Source organism: Vigna angularis, chromosome 11 (genome assembly GCF_016808095.1).
Source record: "Vigna angularis cultivar LongXiaoDou No.4 chromosome 11, ASM1680809v1, whole genome shotgun sequence".
NCBI lineage: Eukaryota > Viridiplantae > Streptophyta > Magnoliopsida > Fabales > Fabaceae > Vigna > Vigna angularis.
The window spans coordinates 26151856-26161897 of record NC_068980.1 but is presented as its reverse complement, the minus strand read 5'-3'; the positions used below and the strand labels follow the sequence as shown (position 1 = coordinate 26161897).

Below are 10042 nucleotides of genomic sequence, written 5' to 3'. Positions count from 1 at the left end.
AATAACAATTATTTATTTTGTAGATAATATTTTATTAACAAATTTTATGTTTACCGTTTTTTGTTCTTAAAATTTAGACCTAAAATTTATTTTGTCTATATATCATTATATCAGTTACTTGTATCCACATATCATCTTATTATATGAGAAAATACATAAAATTTATGATGATAAATTAAAAATCTAAGAAAATATTTCAAAATTGTTTAAAGAGCCAACACGATGATTGAAACAAAATATAAATAATAAATTTTATGAACCAAATATAAAATCTTTAAATATTCCATTAACAAAAGATAAAAACAAAATATCTTGTATAAATATATCAGTGAAAACATATATAATAAAATATAATCAATTTATTATAAATAATAATATTAATTTTATAAAACAATTAAATTTAAAAAGTATTAAATTAAAAAAATGGTTAAATTTAAAAAAGTATAATTATTTAAAGAATAAAATTGTTAAACAAATATTATAAATAGATAAATAGATATATGTATATAGATAGATATAGATATATTAATCTCCAAGTATTCCCCAAATTCTTATAAATGCCAAAACCCTAGTGTTTGTTTTATACTATTCAGTGTTTCACCTTCTAATATTGTTGTTTCTTCTTCCGCAGTTAGTCTCTATTTTACCTTCTTTTTCTTTCTGATCATTCTTCTTCACAAATCAATTCAATGGATGAATACCACTGTAATGCATACCCACTGCTTTCTTTCTCTGCGTCAGAATGTCTACCTTTTCCCAATGATCACCAACACTTCAATGTAGATTTTCAGTACTCAAACATGCACGATTTGAATGGAAGCAAATCAGAAGCCTTTGACAACGTTTTGCTCCACAAATTTCAAAACATTTCGAAGAATGAAATGTTGAAAGAAACAACCATCGTGTACTGTCTTTCCCGCATGGGTTTGCCTCAAAATGCTCACGGTGTCGTGGTCGCAGAAGTGTTACGGTGTGCACGTGACATGATTCGTGACACAGCTCTCCGACATAGACTTGTTCTTTGTATGCGTGTGGAAATCGGCATTACTCGTGCAAACCAAGATGGAATAAGTGTCAGTGCAAACCAAGATGAAATAAGTGCCAGTGTTATCGACAACGTTAGCGATGATGATCATTTTGAGGAAGCTGAGGAATATGGATTCGAAGAAGACGATGAAGATTATGGATTAGTGCCTGCAGACAAGGCATTTGTTGAAGGTTTGGAGATGGTTCAACAAAAGGGTTCGGAAAGGTGTGCCATTTGTTTCGAGGATTTTCTTTTTGGTGTTCGTATGCCTTGCTTGCATGCGTTTCACAAAAGCTGCATCACTGAGTGGTTGCAAATAGGAAATTCTTGCCCTTTGTGTCGCATTCATTTGCCTGCTCAAAGTGATTGAATTCTTTATGGACTTTATCAGTTTTATTTTATTTTATTGTTATCAGTAATTTCTTCATAGATTGTAATTTTTGCAGTAATCTGCGTATATTGAATAATATGATTTCCATTTTTTATGAATGTGTAGGAATAAACTAACAAATTATTAAGCGTGATAGTGTTTATTATATTGGGAGAGAAAGAGTCATGACGTTACTTATGTTTTAGGTTGTATTATTTTAAATAATTTGGAGTATTATAAAAGGTCTAATGTTAGTTCTATAAATTGAGACCTATGAAAAATGAAAACGCATTAGAAATATTTAAGTGGGTTTCATTTTCTAACAAATTAGCATTAGAGCAAAGAGAGCATGAGTCTCCTAGTGAGAAAAAAGATAGTAAGAGAAAGATGGTCAGATTGGCAATCAGTATGTCCCTTCTTACTATTTTATGTTGGGTAAACGTTAAATGGATGGGGCCCACTTGTTGAATAAGGAAGCCAATGTTTCCTACTTTGTAAAGTGGAGGATTTTGAGGAAAGTGTCTTTCCTTTGTCTGCCGAAAATCTGCACCAATGCTTCTTGGAGTTTAGCTCTTTTATTGGTTATAAAAGGAGAGTAAGGTGTGCAAAGAAAAACACACCACCGAGAAAGAAGTAGGCATCCTTGCAGAAGAGAAGAAAGAGAGGAATATTGTGAGTGTGTGAAAGAGAGAAAGCTAGAGGAGTGTGGTGTGTGTGTAGCGTGAAATTCCAGAGAAGAAAAGAGTGGGATTGTATGTTATTGTGTTGAGTTATTGTGAGTTGTGATTATTGTGTGCACCACTGTGAGAGTTAAGAGTGATTGTTGTATTTCTGAAAGCTTTTATTTTCAATAAAAGTATATTTGATACCAACAAATTGGTATCAGAGCTGTGAGAACTTGAGTGTCCGAGAAATAAAAAAAAGAGAGTGAGAAATGGCAAACCTTGCAAACAGTGTGTCCCTTCCTCAATTGACAAAGAAAGTCAACTTTGATAATTGGAGTGTGCAGATGAGAGCTCTTCTTGGATCCCAAGACGTATGGGATGTAGTGGAGAGTGGGTACGAAGAACCCACAGATGACGAAGGACAGACGGCTGCCCAACTTGCAGCGTTGAAGAAAACGCGTGTGAAGGATAAATCAGCTCTATACATATTGTACCGAGCTGTGGATGAATCTGGCTTTGAAAAGATAGTAAATGCAAAATCTTCAAAAGAAGCGTGGCAGATTCTGGAGAAAGTATACAAAGGTGACAACCGAGTCAAGCAAGTCAGGCTCCAAACTCTCAGAAGCGAGTTTGAAAGTTTGAGAATGGAGGAAAAAGAAAGAGTAACCGAGTATATATCTCGGGTGGAAGCAGTGGCAAATCAAATCTGTAGAAACGGAGAGGAGTTACCAGCCAGTCGGATTGTGGAGAAAATTCTGAGATCGTTAACAGATGATTTTGAGAGCATTGTGTGTGCCATTGAAGAGTCAAAGGACTTGTCAAAACTCTCGGTTGAAGAGCTTGCAGGATCTTTGAAGGCGCACGAACAACGGAGAAGAAAGTTGTATCAGCCACTTGATCAGGCACTTCAGGCAAAGTTTGATCTGAGGAGAGGAGCTCAGAACACTCAAGGCCGAGGTGATCCTGGAGGAAGAGGCCAAGGACGAAGAGGTCAAGGCCAAAGTGATTATGAAGATGAGGAAGAGCAAACCGGTCGGCAGAATTGGCGTGGCCGAGGTCAATGGAAAGGCCGAGGAGATCGGTCAAGTGTAGAGTGCTTTAGATGTGGTAAGCACGGCCATTATGCATATGACTGTAGATCGGCTGAGTGCTATAATTGTGGTAAGCCCGGTCATATAGCCAAATATTGTAGGGCTGAGAAAAAGGAGGAGATGAATCTCCATACAGAGGAAGCGGAGAAAGAAAGTGAAGAGTTAGGAATTTTGTTGATGGCAAGGAGCCCAGACGCAGCGTTGCCGAGAAAGAGCTCGGACACTGCATTGAGGAGTTGGAGATCGAATGCTGAACTGCGTCCAAGTTGCGTGAAGATGTGGAAACCGGATGCCGAGATGCGTCCGAGGTGTGAAGAGTTGTGGAGATCGGATGTTGAGACGCATCCAGATTATGCAAAGTCATGGAGATCAGACATTCCAGAAAGGTGTTTGGTCAGTTTGTATAGCTCGAAGGAGCTTGCAGAGAGTGTGGTGGATAGCTCAACAAAAAGCACAATGGAGAGTTTGCTGATGATTTTGCCAGATAGTGTAGAGGAGCAGGTGGAGAGTCTGGAAAGTCCATCAGAGAAAGTGGGAAACTCAAATTATGTTTCTGTAGAGAAATTTCAAGAGGTTCTTGCAGAGCTGGATCGAGAGCGTCGAGCCCGTGTTGCCGCGGAAAATACGATGTCCGAATTGCATGATTCATTAAAGCAATTAAAGATGATGGATCAGGATGCTACAGAGAAGCGTGATAAAATTGACCACTTGGGAGATGATATTTTTCGTGAGAAGAAAGAAATGACGAAGCAACTAGAAGAAAGTGCAACGGAAAGTGTCGCACTGCGATCGGAGGCTGAAAACTTCAGCATTATGGCGAATAAAATAGATGAAAGTGTAGAGATGAATCCAATTAGTGAAAAATCAGTTATGGTCAAGAAGAAGAGAGTCAAGGACAAGAAGAAGACTACCGAAGCAAAAGAGATGTTCGACAGGAAGAATCCAAGTAATAATGGAATGAGTAAATTTGGTGTAGGATGAGAAAAACTCAAGACCCATTTACGTTTACGGGGGAATTTTGTTGGGTAAACGTTAAATGGATGGGGCCCACTTGTTGAATAAGGAAGCCAATGTTTCCTACTTTGTAAAGTGGAGGATTTTGAGGAAAGTGTCTTTCCTTTGTCTGCCGAAAATCTGCACCAATGCTTCTTGGAGTTTAGCTCTTTTATTGGTTATAAAAGGAGAGTAAGGTGTGCAAAGAAAAACACACCACCGAGAAAGAAGTAGGCATCCTTGCAGAAGAGAAGAAAGAGAGGAATATTGTGAGTGTGTGAAAGAGAGAAAGCTAGAGGAGTGTGGTGTGTGTGTAGCATGAAATTCCAGAGAAGAAAAGAGTGGGATTGTATGTTATTGTGTTGAGTTATTGTGAGTTGTGATTATTGTGTGCACCACTGTGAGAGTTAAGAGTGATTGTTGTATTTCTGAAAGCTTTTATTTTCAATAAAAGTATATTTGATACCAACATTTTAATCTCTTTCTTCTCACCATCTTTCACAAAAGATCATCTACATAGTTCGGTGGAGAACTTGGAGGAGTTAGTGAAGAGCCCAAATTAGAGACCAAGTACTTCAGTTTTCGTACAAGGAGATGAACCTCTTTGATAAACTCCTCGAAGAGAAGGACCATGAGGTTGAAGATCTTAAACATGAATTGAAAATCATCATTGTGCGATTCCAGATTGAGATGAAGCTTAGAGAAGAAGAATAGAAACTTAGGTTCGAAGGTGAAAAGTTGTTGTTACATAAACAAAGAGATGTCTCGGAGTTTAAAACGGAACGAGATTTGACGCAGAAAAGCTCTCAAAAGTCACGTGTGGGTATTGAAATGTTGAAGGAGGAGATTGAAGCAGTGAGAAGGGAAAATGATGAGTTTATGAATACTACAATATAGTCATCAAGAAGTTTATGAATACTAGAATATAGTCATCTAGTTTGCAGCCTCTATAGTGGATAGTTGTCTTTGTCTAACTTGATAAAAATTGTATATGAGAGGTCATTTTTCTGATTGGTAACGGATGACATGATTGTTGTGCTTATGGATCAAAAGCTTTAATATGAAGATAGATAAATGTATTGAATGGTATGATTTGCATTGATATGTATGTATTTGAATACAAAAGACTAAATACACAATGACGTACAAAAAATAATATACAATAAATAATAACCTACAATTGTGTTAACAAGAACAAATATTATGTTTAAGAGATACTGATGAATGATTATAATAATTATTACACAATAATATTGTAAATATTTAATTATGTCTCACTATCATAATATAAATATTAACATTATGCAAAGTATCAACTTAATATGAAATTGCACTTGTGTGTAATTATTATTTTTGAAACCAAGAAGATTTTTTGTTTATTTTTATATATTGATAATTATTTTACATATACAAAATCATTACGTAAAAAAATAGAAATCGGGTTTTAAATTATTTTCTACTTAATTTTGTAAAATATTTTTCATATGTTTCATTACCATGTCAGGAGTAATTTTATTTATAATATTAATCATCTTACAAACTTATACTCGAAAAATGTATAACCACATTTAATCTATGGTGATGTTTATGTGTAATTATTGAAGATTACTTAAACTATAATGATCCGAAACAGTAGGATAATTTATTCATAAGAATGTTTTGCATGACGTTTGGAATTATTATAAATCTACTCACCAATCTCTTTCAACATTTTTATTGGATTTATACAATGATTAAGAAAGGCAAAACTCATGCAAGCAATTGGTCAAATACTAACATGTAAACAAGTATCATAATTTTAACTAATGTGTTGGATTCAGAAGAATAATATATATAAATGGATTCACTGTATCTAAATTAATTTGGTTCATATGTTATCATTATTGTTTGCACAAAAAGATTAAATAAAAGGGAGAAAATTGCAATTGGGTGTTGAGAAGGGGTGAAAGATGACATTTTTAAGATGTAAAGATGTATGGAAGCATTTGTTAAATGAGGAGAATATTTGTGATTTATCCATGTTGTTCGGTTCATAATTCACAAGCCATATATGCCTTGTTATCCTAACAGTGCTCCTATATTGTCTCTATTGTCTCCTGAAAGAAAGCTACGAATCACAGCCACTGGTGTTAATCATCCATTAACAAAACAAAAGAAAAAATGTTGTTCTTGGTCATCAAGGCAAGGAAGAAGAAGAAAAAAAAGAAGAAGAAAGAAAAAGGAAGATAAGTAATCTATAGAAAAAGAGGGTGGAAATTTTTGGGTTGTCAAAATGGCTTTTGGCTTGCCAATGAAGTCCATGGAGCCAACTATCTGTGGAGACAAGTTAGGTAACCTCATAATGGAAGTAGCTAAAAACTTTGTTGTATATATTGGGATGGTGCTTGCGTGCAATGGTTTACATTTTCTACTAAAGCCTTATAAACAACCACGCATTACTTCAGACATAATTGTGAGCTTCTTTCTCCACAGCTAATGAATAGAGTAGATGTTTGGTTTGATTATTTGGAATCTTAGATCTTTATTCATATGGATGTGAATCATGGAAAATGTGAAAAATGAAATGATGCTGTTTTTGATGATGTTCTGCAGGTAGGACTGTTGGTGGGCAACATAGGGTTTGTACGTAGGCTGTTTGAGAAATTTAACCTGACGTTTGGATTCATCATTGATTTTGGAATGACATGTTACATGTTTACCCTGGGAATAGAGATGGATCCTTATGCACTGTTTGCAAAACCAAATAGGTATACTAAAACTGCTTTAGCAGGAATCATATGCTCGTTCATTCTGGGAGGTCTTGTAACCCCAATGTTCAAATTCTTCCCAGATGAAAACAAGCTGCTGGAGTTCACCCTAGCCTTCTCCACAATGATTTCTAGCACGGACTCACCACTCTTGACCCGTTTAATAACCCAGCTGAAAATAGGAAAATCAGATATTGGCAAGCTCATCATTGGAGCAGGGATGCACACAGATTTTGTGTGCTGTTTGATGCTTTCCATTGGCTCCATAGCTGTGCCAATGCCAGAATATTGTCAAAATTTGCTGGGAAGGTTTGAGATTAAGAAGACTGTAAATGTAGTGTTTGCAGTGGTGGTGCAGATAGGGTTCACAGCCATGGTGTCACCAATGCTCTTGAAGTGGGTTAGCAATGAGAACCCTGAGGGTAGACCCATGAAAGGTCCACACTTGGTACTGTCCATTGCCTTCATGGTCTTAATGTGTGCCTCCACCACTATGTATAATTATAATCCAATTTTAAGTGCTTTTCTGGTAGGGCTTTGTGTTCCCAGGGAGGGTAGAGTTTCCAGATGGTTTATCACCAGAATCAACTACATGTTGACCACAATTTTCTTTCCCATCTTTTTCTTGTGGATGGGCTATGAATCTAATTTCAGGCAGTTTGAACTACACCATCCTGCAACATGGGTAAGACTAAGTGTGGTTTTGGTAGTGGCAGTAGCTGGAAAAGTTGTTGGAGTAGTCGTCTATGGGGCCATGTCTGGTGTTCACTGGCCTGAATCGGTTGCAATAGGAATGCTCCTTGTCACTAAGGGCCATTTGCAGATCTACTTAGCTATGAAAGTGGTGAGTCTTCTAAATTCAAACTCTTGATTTTCTCACTTTGGCTTTATTACAGCACACATTCTTGGCTAACTTGATTCTTGTGCTTAAAAATTGTGAAAATTCAGTATAACTTGAAGTAATTTCTATAATGAGACCATTTTACTGTCATAACACACAAAGTAACTTAAATCATGTTTGTCATTGGGTTACTTGAAGCTCCTAGGCTCATATTGTTCTTTTGCTATTTACCAGATAGGTTGTGGCGGTGTAACTACTACCACAGGCATTGTGTTGGTACTTGGAACCTTTTTAACAGCTTTACCTGCATCAAGAATTGTAGCAAGCATCATTAGAAGAGCAAAGAAAAGAGCACCTACTCATCGTTTGGCACTTCAAATGCTTGACCCCTCAAGTGAGCTAAGGATCCTCCTGTGTGTTCAAGGGCCTCAAAATGCTCCTGCTTCCATCAACTTGGTGGAGATCACAAAAGGGTCTGCTGACACCGGCATTGTGGTGTATGTCACTGACATGATTGAACTCACTGCTGAATTATCAGACTCATTGGAGAGGGATGAAGCATTGCACACAGCAACAGTGAAAGACAGGGCAGTCATGGAGAGGAGAGACCAAGTAACCAACTCATTCCAAGCCTATGTGGCAGACAATGATGATGGCATTACACTCAAAAGAACCATGACACTCTCAACAATCACTAACATGCCACAAGACATTTTCATTTTAGCAGAGGACTTGATGATTGCCCTCATCATATTGCCATTCCACAGGAGCCAACGTGATGATAGAAGGTTGGATAGTGGTAATGCAGGGTTCAGATACGTGAACCGAAAGGTAACAATTTCTGCACAACTAGAACCTCAATACACCTTTGATACTGTTAACAAAAAAGAAGATGGAAGATTGTCTTAACTCTGGCATAGTTCCAATAAGCATCAAATTCTCATTAAGTTACACTGGCCTAACATTTTCTCGTATTACATCCACATTCTCAGTGTTCTGAAATTTCTACACAGCTCAAACTTTTCTTAAGAACAGTGTATGTTCACTCATTTTTGTCCCTGGCCCTTGAATTTTAAAAACATTACACTTACATCCCTTGGTAAAGAACACCATTGTAATATTGAAAAAACAAGATTGTAAGTATAATTTGATAAAAACTCAGAAGGTGTTCATTGTAATTTTCTCAACATTTTCAACAGCAGTCAAACACATTTTTTGTTGAACAGGTTCTGAGAAGTGCCCCTTGTTCTGTTGGGATTCTAGTAGATAGGGGCCTTGGATCAGTTGAAGGTATAACAAGATGTGAAGCAACAATAAATGTGGCAGTGATATTCATTGGTGGAAAAGATGATAGAGAAGCCCTTGCCTACGCTAGCCGTGTAGCGCAGCATTCACAAGTTAAGCTGACGGTTCTAAGATTCCTGGTAGATAACAACAGTGTGGAGTCTGCAGCATTATACAGGATCATCTCTCCAGAACAGGAGAAAGAGATGCAATTGGATGATGAATGCTTTACACATTTCTACGAAAGGCATGTGATTGGGGGTCGGATTTCCTACATGGAGAAGCATTTTGCAAATGCTGCTGAGACATTCTCCACTCTGAGATCCTTTGAAGGGCAATACTCATTGGTGATTGTGGGAAGGGAAGGAGGAATGAACTCAGTTTTGACAAGGGGCATGAATGATTGGCAACAGTGCCCAGAATTGGGACCGATAGGGGATGTTCTTTCTGGAACAGACTTCTCAATGACAGTTTCTGTTTTGATCATCCAACAACATAGACTTAGAGGAGAAATAGATGGGTTGGATGAAGATTTCTCTATCATATAAGCTGAGTTAGGTAGATAGATGGATAGGTAGGGTAGAAGTAGATATACTAATTGTAGCAAGGAAACAGATAACTGCTAGAGTTACTTAGTCAAAATTGTAAAGATAACATCTTGTTTTTCCATTTAGCAATAGGAATGTACCATTTTTCATGTTTACTCAGGCTTCTAAACCTCAACTTTCTTCTCCTTGCACCTTGAATATACATCATTAGTCCTTGAAAAGTTCATCATCTTGGTCTGCAATTCAATGTTTTCTTATAGTTATATTATTGGTAGGAATAATCCACTTACTTCATTGATGATTAATATCCACTAGACAACCTTGCTGGTCACTTTTAGTGGTAGTCAACATGATCGCTTTAAATAAGGTCTTAGGTTCAAACCTTGTGGATAAAAAAAAACATTAGGAGACACCTCACCAGAAATGGTTAACCAAATTTCTCAACAAAGATTATTCATTGAGAAAGTGGATTGATA

At 36.8% G+C, this 10042-nt stretch overlaps 2 protein-coding genes across 5 annotated transcripts; both read left to right on the top strand.

The window, feature by feature from the left end:
* Positions 1–689: 689 nt before the first annotated feature.
* On the top strand, positions 690–1397 carry LOC108332565 (E3 ubiquitin-protein ligase CIP8). Its single transcript, XM_017567889.1, has one exon. The coding sequence runs from the start codon at positions 690–692 to the stop codon at positions 1395–1397; it is 708 nt and encodes a 235-aa protein (XP_017423378.1).
* A 4807-nt stretch (positions 1398–6204) lies between these two features.
* On the top strand, positions 6205–9792 carry LOC108333294 (cation/H(+) antiporter 28). 4 transcript variants are annotated; one of them, XM_052871153.1, is made up of 5 exons: positions 6208–6476; positions 6739–6893; positions 6977–7737; positions 7969–8565; positions 8961–9792. In XM_052871153.1, the coding sequence occupies exons 2-5, from the start codon at positions 6869–6871 to the stop codon at positions 9564–9566; spliced, it is 1989 nt and encodes a 662-aa protein (XP_052727113.1). In that variant the 5' UTR covers positions 6208–6476; positions 6739–6868; the 3' UTR covers positions 9567–9792. The 4 variants fall into 4 exon arrangements, with proteins under 4 accessions (XP_017424188.1, XP_052727113.1, XP_052727112.1 ...); XM_017568699.2 differs by having other exon boundaries at positions 6205–6598; positions 6739–7737; XM_052871152.1 differs by having other exon boundaries at positions 6208–6471; positions 6739–7737.
* The last annotated feature ends 250 nt before the right edge of the window (positions 9793–10042 follow it).

What these genes read in the sequence shown, in the direction of transcription:
- LOC108332565 (XM_017567889.1), top strand. Translation starts at nt 690, where the DNA reads ATGGATGAATACCACTGTAATGCATACCCACTGCTTTCTTTCTCTGCG.
- LOC108333294 (XM_017568699.2), top strand. Translation starts at nt 6,419, where the DNA reads ATGGCTTTTGGCTTGCCAATGAAGTCCATGGAGCCAACTATCTGTGGA. An exon ending in GCATTACTTCAGACATAATT is followed by an intron (nt 6,599 to 6,738) that starts GTGAGCTTCTTT and finishes GATGTTCTGCAG; the next exon opens with GTAGGACTGTTGGTGGGCAA. An exon ending in TCAGATACGTGAACCGAAAG is followed by an intron (nt 8,566 to 8,960) that starts GTAACAATTTCT and finishes TTTGTTGAACAG; the next exon opens with GTTCTGAGAAGTGCCCCTTG.